A 17,220-nucleotide genomic window follows, 5' to 3' on the forward strand; every position below is an offset into this window, starting at 1 on the left:
CTTATAGTCATCACTGGTTATAACACATAACTATTCTAAGCATTGAGAATTAGTCTTTATATCCCAGGCATTTTTGAATGGCAGCATGGGCTGTGTTAATCTTACAGAGTTGTGAGAAGTTCTATTACTATCATTTCAACTCTATTTAATCATCACAATCACACTGAAGGTGAATTATTAAATAACAAGTAGCATGCTTTTGCTGATATGCTGCATCAAGAATTGCTATTGACTTCAAAATCTAGATTTTTTATTCAATATTTTGACAAATTGGTTTGGTTGAAATACATTGTTTGGTGAAAGTATGAACAAATCTTAATTCCAAAAACACTGAACATCCCCTGTAAAACAATCATCAGAAGGTAAGGCCAAACACTTCCCAGTTTAGAGTGAGGATTTTCAATTCCAATAAATCAAATAACAATCACAAACATCTAAAACTAACATCAATTAAATATTTTGTAAACAAACACTAGAGTTGCCAGCTTTTTTGTTTTTGGACTTAAAGCTCTGCCATAAGTTGCTATAATATCCTCTGAGTGTGTACTGACAGAATTAAGGCAGATACTCTATTAGCAAAGCTTTTTTTCTCATTAAACCAGAAGTTTTAAAATGTTTAAGCGATGTATAGAATGGGAAGTTAAAGATATATATATTTATATATGTCTCCCTCAAAAATTGATGGTTGAAATTAACTTACTAAAAATCATGATTTTCTTTTTATGCTATAAAGATGCAAGTTGTGTTATGAAATGAGGAAGGTAGGCAAAGCAAGACATTTATCATCCTACAGACAAATGACACTGAATTGCTAGTTAGGCAGTATAATAAGTACCATCTAATTTTCTCTTTCGAATCAATTTATTCTTCAAAGCCTTGAATCATCATCAAGGGACTGCATTTTCCCGTTGAGAAATCACAGGACTGAAAATCAGGTTTTATAAAATATTTAACTAGTTGCCGACAAATAACTACTGGAATGGATTTGATTAGAAGAGTGGTGACAGTATCTTTTCTTATGCAAATAACCAACTGAATGGTTTGACTCTTCCCAGTCACTACTTTGTATTACGCCTTCAAAATCAAACCCTGTAAATCATCCGTAACCTTTGCTAGAAAGCTTTTCCAGCTTTTCTTTCCAGCCTTCCAGATACCCACCCATTCTTTTCTGTATTTAGTTAAACAGTAGCCATTTTGTATCTTTCAATTTGCTTCACAATTTTAGCCTTCCTTTCACACTTAAGAAATTAATTTGAGAAATGGCTGATTCTTCATAATCATCTACATTACACAATGAGTAGTGTTTTTAAGGGCAGCAGAGTAGCAGTGACATGAAGAATTCTTCTCAAAGTGAGAAAATCGCCACACAAGAACTTTTGCAATGGGAATTCTGAAAGGTTTCTTTAGAATCAGATGCATTTCTGTAAATACAGCATCGGGTAAGGAATCTGGAAAAATCAGTGTCAACAATCACAAGTTGAAATTCTGTTTTTGTTTCCTAGAAGACTGAATGGATGCATCTTATTAAAGAGATTTCACTCTACTCCTGTAATAAGAGAGGTAATGTCTGCTGTTCTCACTGCTGCACTGCTATTTTTGACATATTCCTGGCTTTTGGCATATTTGCTTTTCTTTTTAGTACTATCTATACAAGAATGTAGCCAAATGCCTGAGCTCCAAGGAGCTCACAGTTCGGGACAGTGATCCTGTTGTGAGAATCACTTTAGGAGAAGTCAAGGACTTTCACAAGCCAATTATAACATGAGGATACAGAAGTATTCTTACTCACAAGGGTTGTTATGAGGACAGTAGAGAGAATACAAGAGATTTCATGAATTATATAGGATGCATTGCTGTAGGACCAGATTCTTGGATTTTGAATATTTAATTTGGTTTAGGACGTACAGTAATAAGTGAAGTGTAGGAAAGCAGCCTTAACTTGGAACTAGAGAGCTGATAACTCAAACCTAAGGGCTTATCTGAAGCATCTGAATAGATCCATGAAGTTACACTAGCAGTAATAATTGCACAGGAGCCATGTCATTGGCCAGAGACTGCTAGAGTGCAACACAGTTTGCCAACAATCTTTATCCCTGACATGGCTCATGAAGAAATCAGTAGTGTAAAACACAAACTCTTACAGATCACCTAATAATTCCCCTACAATAGAGCCACTTCTAGCTGCCACATTATGTCAGTTTTACATTGCCTAGGAAAACACACGGCAATTGCACTGGAGAAACAAAGAATCTGATATTCAGAATGTCCTACCTCATGTACATTAGAAAATTCTCTTAGAAAGCTTACTAATAAATACAGTTTTGACATTTTTAAAACATTTAATAAGGCTGATAGAACAGGTCCATATTCTTCAGGGATACTACACTGCATTAGAAATATTCTTGTATGCTTTTGTTTTCTCTAATAGAAAAGAAACCAAGCAAATTCCTTTAAAAACTGTTAGTCTAAGAAAACGTTTAAAAATTCACTCATACATTTTCTCAAGTATAGTTGCTGCAAGATTAAGAAAAGTCTAGTTAAAGTGAAATTTAAAAAAAAATCAGTATAGAAAGAAATGGAAAACCAAGAATACTGTAATACTTTTGCAGTAATACAAAGGAAGTTTTTCTGTGAAACTACAGGACCACAGTGGCCTCAGAAGAATGTGAAAAGAAATGGATTGATCATGTAGAAAAGTCATGTGTGTAGAAATGATCTGCTCAATTTCTAAGGAACGAGGATTTTCAGGCCATGATATATTCTCCTTATGGATCACTTCCTGCATAGGTGAAACTTCAAGTGTTACACAACTTGTTCCATAACACAAGTAACAATCAAAACAACTGAAATTATTGAAGTTTCAGAGGCAACAGACTATACAGAATGGCATGAATTTCCTGGACACGCAGAGGGTTCTCATTTTCATCACAGAAATTCCAAACAGTAAAATAACGTGAGAGGAATTTTGCAGTTGAAACTTATTCATGGAGACTCAATCGTTGTAATCTTCCTTATGGTAGAAAGCAAGTGAGACATTCTTCTGTGGTCTGTTACCTCAGTCATTCCAAATAGGACTCTTCTGCTAGTTCATGAACTAAGAGCCAAAATTTACAACTATTGTAGATCAATGAAATACCTAGCATTATACTAATGTCCTAGCATTCATTTTATAAACTTGAGCTTGAAGCACGTCTACATGTCATTATGCGACTTAACGAAATACTTTTGCAACTTCACATAATCTCAGCCGATGGCAATCACTATTCAACAAAAACTGAATGAAAGGGTTGGTTGTGGTCTGTGCTTTTATCTACACTGCCTGAATTACGCTTTTAGCTCTGCCTCTGGTGACAGAGGTGAAAGCTATACAATTTACATAACCAACAACTATGGCCTGCTCTAATGGTAACATGATACAGCATGAAAATGATATTGATGTTGACTACAGCCCAGTTTCTACTGTTCAAACATAACTAGAATTATGTTAGCGCTATTCTTCCTAGCCTAGGCAAGGCCATCACAATCAGAAATATTTCAGCTTGATATCTGATTAATGCTGGCAGTACTCTATAAGTGATTTCCACTCAACATCTAATTATTTAATTATTTCCTGTTATTAATGGAATGAAACAATTCAAAACAAACAGGCAGAACGACTGTTTTGCAGGAAGCTCATAATCATCAATTCGTACATGTAGAAGTCTTCCTAAAATTATATTACACTGGCCTGTTGAACTTGAAAGGCATATTTTATCCCAATCAATACATAAAAGTAAAATTATCCATAACTAAGGCATGTTTCTCTGCTGTACAGTTCAGCCGTAATGATCCCCACACACTGCACTTGCACATCAATTATGATAATCATAATCACGGTCGTTAAGCTGAATGTTCATTATTATCAGGATGCTGGTGACAGCAGATTCAATCATCGGGTGCAATGGGCAGGCAGTCACAGTCCCACCCAAGTTTCTGCAGACAGCGTTGTGCCACATTAAATCTATGATGTGTTCCACATCCCACTCCATTCCAAAAGCTGTAGACGGTAAAGGTCAACTTTATGTTCTGTGCAATATGCTTAGGTTCTCTAAATTAATTCCTTGCAGTACTGGATATTTTTATGCTTTGTAGATAATAAAATTCTGTTTAGGGCCAAAATGCCTCTGCAAATAATGGAACAGTGATGCAGTTGTACTGTAATTCACCTCTAATAAGGTATCAGAGGAAAGAATATTTCAGCAAAGAATATCTTCAAACATCACATGCTGAATTTTCCAAATAGGAAAATATTTAATGCTGTCATTTAAGTCAGTTTTCTAAAATGCATATGCAAACTAACTCCAATACCAATTAAAGGCTGTAAGCTATCATTTCTGCTTCAGTAAATATGAACATATGTGAGTGTTTTGACAACTGAAAGATTACAGTTAGTGAATTTGATCCCTTGACTGTCCAGCTATTTTGGGACCTATCACTGTAGATTAAACTCACAGTGACTGGTGTTTTTTTTTTTTTTTAATATTGATATTTCTCACATATAAATCAAAAGTGTTCCAAGGTACCTTGACATACATTGTTTCAACTTTAAAAGTATGCATGCATTTTTATTTTTATAGTAGTTTATATCTGGGTAAAACATTCTTTTCCCCCACTAGAAGCATATTATTTACATTTCTTAACTTCTTTAGTTTTTATTGAAGAACAATTTTCCCTTAACGTAATAACTTTTTTGAAAGCTAAGTGGAAGCATTCCAGAGGAAGTATTACTAGTCACTATTTCTCATTATTGCTTATTTTGCTTCTGAAGTAATTACATAATTTGCATACTAATTCTGTAACTTGAATTAGAATGCTTACATACATGAAAATCTAAAGGAAATACAACCAGGACATGCTTGTGGACACAAAGAAAACCTTTTCAATATATAGTTTTTAAAAAGGCAGCTAGTATCAAATAATACTTCAGCAGATCTGAGAGGTTATTGACCCACTAACCACAGAACTGCCTACCTGGAAGAAATTACACCATAGTTTTTCTTATCAACAACAATAAGAAAGACGTACCTAGTATAATACTTAAAGAAGTGAAATATACATCCTGGCACTTGTCAGTTATTCAGGCTGTAATAATGCATTAACATAAATATAATCTCATGGAAGCCCCCCAGAATAGCTGTATTAAACAGACCAAGTGTTGAGCAAAACTCCTAACTGAAGATTAATTTTGATTTACAATTGGAGATGGAAGGCTGTTTGCCATATTGAGTTAATGTATATAGCTATATATCTGCAGAGATAAAGGTTGAAATTTATCCAAGATTACAAGCCAGCTTAGTGATATCAGCTAGGTGCTATAGATAATATAATGTGCATTATATATATATATATATATATATATGATAGGATATACAATATAAGACTTTTTACATTTTTTAATACTGTCATTTCAGCCTGACCAAGAACTGCTAAGGACTGGAAGTCTTTACACTGTAAGATGAGTGTGATCAACAGATCTTTATACTAATTTACATACATATATCATGCTCATGCAGTTGGGCTCCAATCGATTACATCCCACACTAATTGCTTTTGTAAGACAAATTCATCTGTTTATTTGAATGTTTATCTTCATGTTTTTATTTGCAATGCAATTTAACTGTTCCTGTATGATAAAATATCAAAATGTTACTAAGATCTTTTTTTAAAGCTTAACACTTTGAGAAAAAATATGACTTCAAATATTACTTTTCAAACTAAATTTCCTTGGAACTTATTGTATATTTACAAGGATAAGTTAGTTTCAAGGAAGTGAGTAATCAAGTCTTAAAAAAGGGACCTCTTGTAGATCACCTATTCCATCCCCTTGCTCAAGTATAACCTGCTAGAGCTGGTGGTCCAAGACTGTGTCCTTTGGGGTTTTGAATATCTTCAGTGAAATGAAGGAAATTTCACAACCCCCTTGGGCAATGTGTTCTAGTGTTTGACCACCCTCATAACAGTGAGCCACCAGACGGTGCTAAGAATCTGGTTCCACCTTCTTCATTCCTTCCAACTAGGTATCTAAATACATCAGTGAGATGCCCCTGATCATCTACAAACTGAAGAGTACCAGCTCCCTTAGCTTCTTGTATAAGAGATGTTCCAGTTCCTTCATCATCTTTGAGGCCTTTTACTAGAACTGCTCTGCCAATTCCCTAACTTTCTCATTCTGGGAAAATATTCTGTGATTATGATATCCAAAGAAAAAAATAATAATACATACATCTGCAAACTCATGTTAGAACACTGTTTTGGCTCATTTTCATCCTTTTTCACTAATTCTACTCTATTTTAATATCCTAACAGTATATTCCTTTTTCATATACTTTCAGAGAGAGTGTTTGGTTTTGCAGGAGTTGACACATGATTTAAAAATATATATATATTCCTTTCTTTGTTTTTGTATAAACCGACTGTGAAGATTCAGAAGTTCTGAACTTTTGGTTTCCAAAAGCTGCTAAGAATCTAAAAAGCAATTAAGAAGCAATTGTTCAGTTTTCTTTTTTCTGTATCATTCCAGGTGAATGACGGAACATTATGGACATTTGAAATCTCATACTGTATTAGGTTTTAACCACTGGAAATAGTTTATATAAAGCTGAATGTTCTGAGAAATACTGTTTCTTGTAGCACTACAAAACTGGAAATGTATGAGATGTTTCTGACAAAGAAGCCAGTTTAGTGAAAACACCTTAAAAGGAAAACAAGTTTTCATTCACTTGTACTATTTTTCAAAGAATATATGCAAAATACATTCAATAATATATACAAATCAATACAAAATATTTTTCATCTATTTTTTCCATGATTTTCTGAAGGTTTTCATGTAAGAGTAAATATATGCATTATATCTTAAATGAGAAAAGACAACACTGAAACAACAAACTTTACAGAACTGATATAACTAAATTTGTACTTAAGCATTCTCTTAAATTCTTATCTAGTAGATGAGAGATGTTTTGAATTTCTCCAAATTTAACTTACCAGAGAGTTGAGGAAGCTTGATATCATCACAACAGCTCAATATGTTTTTATAATATGCGAAAAAGACTGGATTTGATTATCTCAGGATTAGGCCCTATCACATACAATAACTTTCTAAAAAAAGTTAGCCATAGTTTTGCAGTGACTTACCTTGCCTGCTAACCACTTATTAGGCTGTACTTCTCGGAAATGCTTAATTCCGTAAGTTTCTTTGACATTTTTTTCTGATGCATGAAGAGACAGTTCATACTTCTCATTTTTATGATATGAAGTAAATGGCAAAAATCTGAAATTTAAGAATATTTAAAGATTACTTACTACTACTTCGAATGCCACAGGATTTATGTAAATCAAATAACAGTGAAGCAGGAGATTGAGTGGACATGCATTCCTGATATTTCCTGTTTCACTTTCTTGATATAGTACTCTGTCCCCCCAGTAATGTGGAAAAAATTACTGAAATTTTTCATATAACTGTTAAAATAAATAAATAAATGGAGCAAAGAGCTACAGAGATTCGACAGCATTAAATGAGAGCTTATACAAAGATAGAATATGACTAGTATTACCAGATTACTACTTTGGCTGCATTTGTCCTACTAATGGATGTGGGCAAGGAAGAAATGAACAAGGCTCAATTTTTCATGATTTCCTTGTTGATATAGGCAATGCAGTCTGTGCCACAAGTCAATGGAAGGCACAAACCACGCACAAGTAGAGGGCTCATTTCTAGAGAACCATGCATTTGCCTTACAAGTTGTGTAGTCCAAAAGACACACAACACAACTTAAATCTGATCATTGCATCAGGATGGAAATATTTCAAGATGTCAGCAATTTAAGTACAAACCAAATCTAAATTGTATCAGTAGGAACTCCTTCTGTATATTAAAATTGAAAATGAATCCCTTGGCACCTGTTAACCAATGTAAAACATACTGTAGTCTAGTTTATCAGAATAAAAACATATAGATAATACTACTGACGTTCACATATTGGCAGAACACAAAACAAATCAGTAGTTTCTTCTTAATTTGCAAATTGTATGCTTTACTCTGAAGTGATCACTATTTCCTGATTAGTGATTTTTGGAGCTTGATTCTTTCATCTTTGATCACACTGAGGGTGAACTCTCTTCTTGAATACTGCCACATACAGTGAAATTCCAGGTAAATGCTTTGGACATATGAGAGGTTTTCAGATATCCCTAATCTTATGGACAAGTGTACAGGGTTGGACCCACAGTGTGAAGGAAGGTAAAGGACACTTCAAATATAAAGGATATGAAAGAGTTCCTACTCAGGTATCTTAGTTCCATGTGTCTATTTTAGTTTGCAAGAAAGATAGCAAACAGGTACATTTTCATACAAAGGAAAATCCTATGAATGAAGCTATTCATTGCCGTTATTGCAAAAAAGGCAAGGTGTGCTATTTATTCTACAAGTGCAGAATTATTATAAAGTTAGAAATACCGGTTTCAGGAGTTTAAAGCTGCCACAACATGTGTAGTTAATTAAAACCTTTTCAGTAGTTGAAAGCATTTTAGGATCTAGAATCCCTGTGAGAGCTAGATGGTCAAATTTTTTTTATAAAGAGAGGGATAATAAAAAACCTTCTTTCTATCTCTTGGCTGATATAGATTCAGAAAATTATTTATTTTCACTAAATAATCCACCAGCAACTGTTTGGGTGGGGTTTTTTTTGTTTGTTGTTGTTGTTTTAAATTCCACTTCATAAAAATAAATTATTTTGCAATTTTACTAGTTATAGCAATTTACTCTATCAAGTACCACAAAAGATATGTAAAGTTAGTATGAGAAAAACACTGAGTTAGCAGACTTTTAAATTATACAAATCTGTAGTAGCATGTGTATACTCATGGGAAAGGACACTCTCACATAAGACAGATTATGGTACTTGTAATGCTAATTTGCACATGGGATGGACATCACAAGCACACAAAAATTAATGTGGCCCCAGTGTCCCAGAGAATACATCGAAGGTGCTGTGAGCCGGCTGCTCCACTTGCAGTTTTTATCACTTCTGAATTGCATTTTAATAGTACATTTTTCTTTTGTTCAGACATGAAAGAAAATTGGCTTTCTCAGGGGATTGGATAGCTGAGAAGACAAGGCTAGCAGTTTAGGGATTTGCCTATATATGCATAGAATTTAGTTGAGCCATAACATTCATAATTCAATATGAATACTGCATCTGTAAAATTTATACACAAAACAGCAAAAAAAAAAAAAAGATCTTGAGAAGAGTAGAATAGAAGATAAGTAAAGGAAAAAAATGATGATTCTAGTTTTCCCTGTAACATTTCCTGTGTGGAGGGCTTGACTGCACTGTGGACCTTTTTTTTTTTTTTTTTGTCAGACCAGTACTCAGAGTAATCTAGTAGGGCTGCTCTAGAAGTAATGTCTCATATTTTATGATGTTTGCCCACAATGTCAGAGTCAGATATTGGTGGTATGGCAGTAGAGGTTGAACCTTCCCACCAGTATTCCATTACATTTTGTTGCTGTGTGACAGACGGCAGCAGAGGGGCAGTCTGACAAAATGGCATCTGACATTCAAGTACATATCAAGCAAAGGAGTGTGATTGAATTCCTCCACGAGGAAAAAACGGCACTCACTGACATTCATCAATGCTCACTGGATGTTTATGGCGACCAAACAGTAGATGTGAGTTCAGTGAGGTGATGGGTGGTGCATTTCAGCAGTGGAAACAGTTATGTGAAAGACAAGTCATGTTCCAGATGACCATGCACAGCTGCCACATCACAAAATGAAGGAAGTCCTGATCAGCTCATCCACATGAATCAGCAGATGATGACATAGGAACTATGTGCAGAGTTGAATATCAGCTTCAATGCATTGAAAGCCAAGCTTCAAATGGTTGGAAATGATAGGAAGATAACAAAATATAGGAGGCATTCTTTTCAGACCATTCTCCACAAGCTCTACCACGATTCCAAACAAATAACTACACATATATTTTAACATTTTAGGACTGTGAGTATACAACTAACTGTATACTCTACATGCTACTTAGCACAAATATAATCTTTCACATACTACTGCGTTTCTTCTCTAAGACCACTGACTGCAGTAGGTGCCATACAGACAAAAACATGTATCTGTGGTTGAGGAATAAGTAAAAAAACACTGAATTTTTTAAGATTGAACAATAAAAGAATGCTAAAAATTGAAATAAAAGAACACTAAAAGTATAATGGGGCATGATAGCATGAAGCAGTATGGTGTGTGTTGTTTTTTTTTTTAGCTGTATAATCAGTTCTTGATTGATAATAAGCAACATTGACAGTCTAAATGTCACATATCATTCTTTCATAAACGGCAGCCGGAATAGAGATTACCTCTGCTTCATCTTTGAATGTGGTAGAAATAAAGTTGCAATATTTGACTGAAAATTTCAGGTCAGAGCTGTGTGAGCAGATGCTGACAGGAACAAGGATCTAACTACAAGAAAAGATGTCTGTAAACTCAGTGTCGGTTTAAAGCAAACAAAAATCATCATCCATTAAAATATTTTTGTATGTGTGTGTTAAGTAGATGACCAAATTAATAAGAGTCATATGAAAATCATTATAACCCTACAACCAACAATAATAGTAAAAAAGCAATAGCACTGCAATACAATTCAGTAATGGCATTGTGATCTGTAGCTCTGTATATAAACCTAATGCAGCTTTTCCCCAGATTAATGACACTTTGTGCTCTGAATGTGACAGAAGAGAGTGATGAAAGAAGAAGAAAATTAAATCCAGATAATGGTATAATAGCATTATGAACTGCCCAAGTTTATAACACAGTAATTTCTAACAGAAAAAGTTCACTCAAATAGGGTTCTTACATCTGGATTTCAACTCTTCTTTGTCACTTAAGTTTAAATTCAGAAGTTCTTGAAGGGTTTCAGTAAAAGTGACAGACAGAAGTAAAAGGATGGAAGAAGAATTAAATTCCACTTTGATGTCGTATTATGGCATAAAGCATAGTCAGCATAAGCTAAACCTTTCTAAAACTTCACCTCAGAAGCAGGTTTTGCCTTAAGTCATTGCTCTAAGCCAACAATCTTCATCTTTACATTTGGTGAACAAAGCAAAATACAGTGGTTTTGCAGAGCACAACAATGGCAACAGAGCAGCCATTCTGAAGCTCATAATGAGTACATATTAAAAATCAAAGTTTTTTAAAGTATAAATACAGCATATTTTACTTAATGTAGCTAGACAGATCAGCACGGTATTTTTATAAGAGAAATTTATTTTTGATGCATTCTTACAAATCTTGCCTGTAGTTACATGCTACATACATACTGGCAGTTTTTTTCAATAAACTGTAAGTCATTTCTAAGTAAATCTAAGAGTCCTTTGTCTGTTTTTTTTTTTTATTTATTTAACCTATGTCTGCAGTACTATACAGTGACGAAGAAAACTACTGTTTAGTTCTTGTGGGAAGTAAAAGAGATTTTTTCTGTAGCAAATTCCAGAACTTCTTAATTATACAGACTTATTAATCTGCATCCCCAGTGTTATAAAGTACTAGAACTTCATTAGAAAAATTAAGATGGAAAAATGAAGGCGCTACTTTGTAAATTTCCAGTGGAAATTAGCTGGAAGAAGCAGAGGAATACTGGATCAAAAGAGGGTAATCATGCTTAACTGTGCCCTAGAGCACCCGCATGTATAATACGATTTGCACAGTAACTACCTCTCCTATTACTGCTTGTTTGGAGTATTCTGTGTTAATGGGGTTAGCTAATTTAGTAGTTTAACTTAAAAAGACTCTGCTGATTAATAAATGTTGCACACTGTGCTAGTAATTAAAATAAATGGAAGAGTTACAAATAGAAGTTGAATTGTTAAGAAAACATTATCTGAAAATGTATGATAATCCCTGTTTATCATAATACAATAACAGTCCGGAAAATATGCAGATTGCTGAAGTTGCAAAGCATACGAAGAACTAAGCATAGTTTGAACAAAGTTTTCAAACGTGTTATATCTGCACAACATAAAATGCAACGGCCATTTTCACTGCAGCTATGACAGAAACAGAGTAAAAGATCTTAAAAACATACAGATGAGAAGATTTTTTTAATCTTAAGATTTTAACAAACCAGAGCAACTTGTTTTCTTATATTTTACTACATTTATCGCTGTGCACATTTTGACACTGATGCCTTCAAGTGCATCTTTTGAGCACATCACTGTGTAGCACAGAAGCACCTATGCCAGTCTTAAAAGAAAGCATCTTGCTGAGAACAACTGTGAGACATGGTGTGCAAACATTGCACACTGCTGCACACAAGTGAATCTGTGTGTTCAGGACTGGCGTGGCTGCCTTCAGTACAGCTATGAGCACAGAGAGCCAGCAGTGAGGTGACTTGTCTGACGTCACACCAGAAGTCAACAATAAAACAGAAAGCCACAGCCTTAGCTATTACTGGTTTATCTTTATTCTATCACCACATTGCAACTCATTCTGATGTATGTGGACTTCATAAAGGTATTCAATAGTACATTCTGGATGATGAGGCATGTTCTGTGAGACAGCTTTCAACAAAATTAATGAAAATAATTTATGTTTTTGCTCTCTGGAAAATTGGGCCAGTACACTGCTGCAAGCGACTGAGTAAAGAACTTTGCACGTTCAGTGACCTAAATATGCTGGATCCGGCAGTTGATGTCTCAAACTAGACACTAGTTTATTAAGTGGTCATCCCAAAGGAGTCAATTGTCATTTCTATCCAAGTGGAGGGGGAAATCACTTCATTTGTATGAAAAATAGCACAATAAGGCAGTAACGGCTTCAATTACATGAGGAAAAGGAATCATTCTTATTAGGTTAGATTACCCAGTTGCTCTTTCAGTACAAAATAGGAAAATCCAGCAGTTGCTATAAGCATACACAAAATTTACTCATTTCTTTTGAATTTGTACTGCCACAGCCTCTCCCACAGCTTTCTTAATTATTTCTGCATTTATCAGAAGCAAGAAGTTTCTCAGAGCTCGAAAAATTTAGAGACAAAAGTATAAATTGATTTCAGAGGGTTTTCTAAACAAAACTCGGTGGGAATTCTGTGTTGTTTGGTATAACAGCTATAAAACACCAATATTAATTCTTGAAAAATACAGATCAAGGAGTCTGCTTCTCCTTTTCTGCAGGCACGAGCTTTCTCTACAAGTGCCACATACTTCCTGTGCTCTTTCTCTCCTTATTTTCTAAAATAGAAGGATGATGAGGATAGGAAGCACAACCAGGAAGAAATACAGTCCCAAAGTACACAATTACATAGAATGAGACAAGAAATTTGTCAATTCATAATAGACACTGCTGAGAAAAAGATTACTGTAGAATCTGAGTAACCCTTTGTTGACTCCTCCCTGGAGACCACCATACCACACAGCAGCTGCGGCATTACTAGTGAGTGTTAGTCCTGATGATGACCTGCAGCTCTGTCATCACCTTCTCAAGGTTACAGATGTGACCTGTGCATGGTTGGTTGAATCCGAAGCACAAACGGAACGATCACAGCCTGAAAATGTATAACCCACTATACATTTAGTGTGCATGAAGCTGAGAATTACTGCCTCTGTGCATTAAGGATGGCACTAAATGCTTCTTTATCCATAAGGTAAATAAAGACCCCTGATCAATTATTATCTGTCAAAGCTGGCATGTCCAGATTTGAACTGTACAAGTCTAAAACCTTAATGATTCACTTAGCAAAAAGAAAGAGAGAAATAAATATTTTGAGATAAAACTTGAAACTGGTCACATAATGACCTCTGAGGTAAATCTTATCAAATAAAGACTGGACCATACATTCATTCCCATAAATGAAGGACTTAATTCCTCCTCATTTGGAATGTGTAATCAAAATTTTTTCAGTGAAAAAAGCCTCTTAATTGAGAGAGATTTTATTACCAGTTATTACTCAGTGTTTTCTAGATATCATTGAGATAAGTTAAACACAAAAAAACCCATGTTTCAAAAAAGTTAGCTCAAATCTAATCTGAGATTTGAAAATCAAGCTGCTTTTCCTCATTCTGAATAACAAACACAGAACAGAAAACTGAGATACACTTCTCATTTTAAATTCTCCCTATTGTGTTTGTAACAAAAGGAATAAAAATAATTATTTTTGTTAACAAATATATATTAAAAAAAAAACAACAAAACAACAAAAAACAGAACAAAAGTAGCTGAACAAAGAGATTGCTTTTTAAGCTGAATCTCATTTTTAATATCACTGTTAATATCTGATTAGGGAAAATAGGGAAAAGATTTAACAAACAAATTAAAAACTGCAAATACATTTGATTCTAGCACATTAAAGTCCTCATCCTTAAGCTGACACATGCAATATGGAGCTGAAGCAAAGTATCACATCCTAGTGAATCAGTGGATCACAGGCTGCTCACAAAGAAAAGGAATTCCTTTATCTCCAGAATTCTGTTATTCAAGTATCAAACGATTCCCAAGAGCAGTGAATTCAAGGGAAAAGCTGACAAAACATCATTTGTTTCTAGTTAACTACAAAGTCAGAACAGGTGAGTTAATGGACTTCACCATGATTGGACAAAAGTGTTCCATTGCAATACGAAAGAAGATGGAAGTATTTTAGTAATAATCTTAAATCTTTATGGATAGATTACATCGTATTTGGTATTATATGGAAAACAAGCTGTTTTCTCTGATTCTATTACAGATATTATACTTCAGAAAGCCAAACAGCTTCAAAAGTTATTATAGTATGTAAGCATTGTGTTCTAACATGCACAACATATGCTCCTTACCCTTCCAAGTGAGTTTTGGTAGTCTACTAGAAGAGAAAGCATGTCTCATTGGCATGCAACAACATTTCTCTTCCCATAGTCTGTAAAATTCCTGAATTTGAGGACTGATATGTGTTACTTGGCAAGGTATGTATGGCAAAAAGGAATTTGCATTTGTTTGCTTACTCCCCATTAAGCCCATCTGTTGCATCACATAGTACTATTATGGCAAGGTCTTCAATCGACTGAAGAGTTTATAATCTAAGGACAAAGAATTTAGAAGTATGTGCAGAGAATATTTGCTAGTAAGCTGTCAGGTTTGACATTTCATTTTGTCAGGCATAAGAGGTTTCTGAAAGCAACAGAAAAATAAAACATTCTCATAACAATAGAAGAAAAAACCAAACCAAACAAAGAGCTTACTCATTGTCATGTATACCGTTTCTCCATTCCTCCCTTTTTATTTCCTCTCTGGCCTTCTCTAGTGGTGAATCGATTGATGCTGCCACTCGCAAGGTTGGTTCCAAAGGCTTGTAGCGTTGCCTCAATACTTCAGCGTTATCACGGAAAGGCCCCTGAAAGGTATAGGATAATGTAAGTGTTTTATTGTGGGGTTATAGTTCTTTTATTTCCTTCTTTTATTCATGACACATCACTGATGAAAGAGGGCATAGAGTGCCTGGGAAGTGTAGCAAGACTTTTCTTCCAAAATAATTAAAGCAGTTCATTTTGATCGAGAGTTACTGATAACACAAAGGTTGATAACGTGTTTTAAAGCCCTACAGATAGAATGAGAAATGTGCAGCCTAGATTTATTTAGCTTCTAATAAATATTTATTATTTTAAAACAATTCATTGTTAGAACTGATTAGGACAGTTTATTTTTTTCTTGGAAAAAATACTAGTGAAATAAAATCTGATATACAAGTATTAGCTTCATCTAGATTCTGCTTAAGCAGAAGCAGAAAGTCTTCCTTCTCATAGGATAAATCACATTTCACCTTAAAGAACATGCTCTTTTCAATTTTAACTATAAAGCTATGTGGAAGGGAACTTAATACGTGACTTAAAATATAATTCTTCTAATACAATTCAAACTAATGACCACCATAATGTAACTACATAGTCAATTTTTGGAAAGTCTAATTCCACATTAATCTCATTAGTCTCAAAAAAAAAAAATCCTAAAAGCTTCTACATATTTCACAAATGTGTGTGTATGCATCTATAATGTATACATATTTATACGCACACACAAGAAAAGCTTATGTAGAGAGATTTTTTTTTTAACCCAGGTTACTGTGCTTAATAAGTGATCATACCAGCATCTACCATTAAGCAGCACAGATAAACAGCAGGAAAAAGTCCTTTCCTGTACTGTCAAAGTGGTGTACATCATGTCTCCCTTTTAGTACTAACCATTGTGAACTCACCTAGAGTACAATTAGTGCCATATTATGCTCAGGACAATTTAGTGGCAACTCTGGATTTAGAAGTGTTACTAATTAATTTTTATTTTATTTTCACCATTGCTGATCCTGCAATGAACTAGCTAAACCTTTGAAAACTATAAGCAGACAAAGAATCCTAATCACAGTCTTTATTCTTAAAGATATTCTTCTTTAAATAGGTTATCACTAACAAGTCACAGCTGGAGTTACTGCAAGCGCTGAGTGAAGACTGTGGGGCTAATAAAAAGAAATGATTCACGCCTCATTTATGTTCACTTATGTTTTACATTAATAGAAACCAATAATAGGAACCAGTTACCATAAAAGTCATGGACCGTAAATAACACAAATGGCAAATAAGTATCATCTAGTACTTTTCACAGCTGGACAGGAGGATTGCTATATTTGAAAGTACTTAATGGATTTTTACTGGAACTTTACTTTTTAAAGACACAGCATCATGATTTGGAGATCTTTCTAAAGATCTGAGTAAGAAAGTAAGCATATTACCTAAATTAATTGCAGACTTTCTTTGGATTTCACTTTCTAAAAGTCTCCACGAAAAAAAAAAAAGTTCATTTAGCATGACTACAATGAATCTTTTAAAACAGAATGAAAATTGCTATTGCTTGTAAGAGAATAATCAATACTAAAAAGGTCATTACAACTGGTAAACTAGTAATGTATAAACTAATGATCAAGATATAAAATAAGTTTTGAATTGTTAATAAAATAATGAAGTCTCTATTGTAAGATGTTTGCAGAGCTGAGTATATAGAGAAAAGAAGAAAGAAACTTTGGTCAAGTAATACCAGAACAGACACATTTGCTTTTGGAAAATATTCTTTCAGAATACTCTATTTCTTCTTCATTATAAAACATGCATTCATATTTCACAAGTGCAAGAGCCAATACAGATGTCCAAGCAAGCTTTTTTTC

General features: G+C 34.2%; 1 protein-coding gene across 4 annotated transcripts in view; it reads right to left on the minus strand.

Moving 5' to 3' along the window:
- Window positions 1-17,220, minus strand: part of SPATA17 (spermatogenesis associated 17) — a 161,527-nt gene that overhangs the window by 91,068 nt on the left and 53,239 nt on the right. For all 4 annotated transcript variants that reach the window (XM_065745477.1, XM_065745315.1, XM_065745400.1 and 1 more), the window contains 2 exons: window positions 15,254-15,405; window positions 7,174-7,309 (listed from right to left, as the gene is read on the minus strand). In XM_065745477.1, the coding sequence (XP_065601549.1) occupies window positions 7,174-7,309; window positions 15,254-15,405 (288 nt within the window). The remainder of the gene's footprint in view (window positions 1-7,173; window positions 7,310-15,253; window positions 15,406-17,220) is intronic.

Source organism: Cyrtonyx montezumae, unplaced genomic scaffold (genome assembly GCF_038088225.1).
Source record: "Cyrtonyx montezumae isolate F1298 unplaced genomic scaffold, pur_monq_1.0 scaffold_0, whole genome shotgun sequence".
NCBI classification, from domain to species: Eukaryota; Metazoa; Chordata; class Aves; order Galliformes; family Odontophoridae; genus Cyrtonyx; species Cyrtonyx montezumae.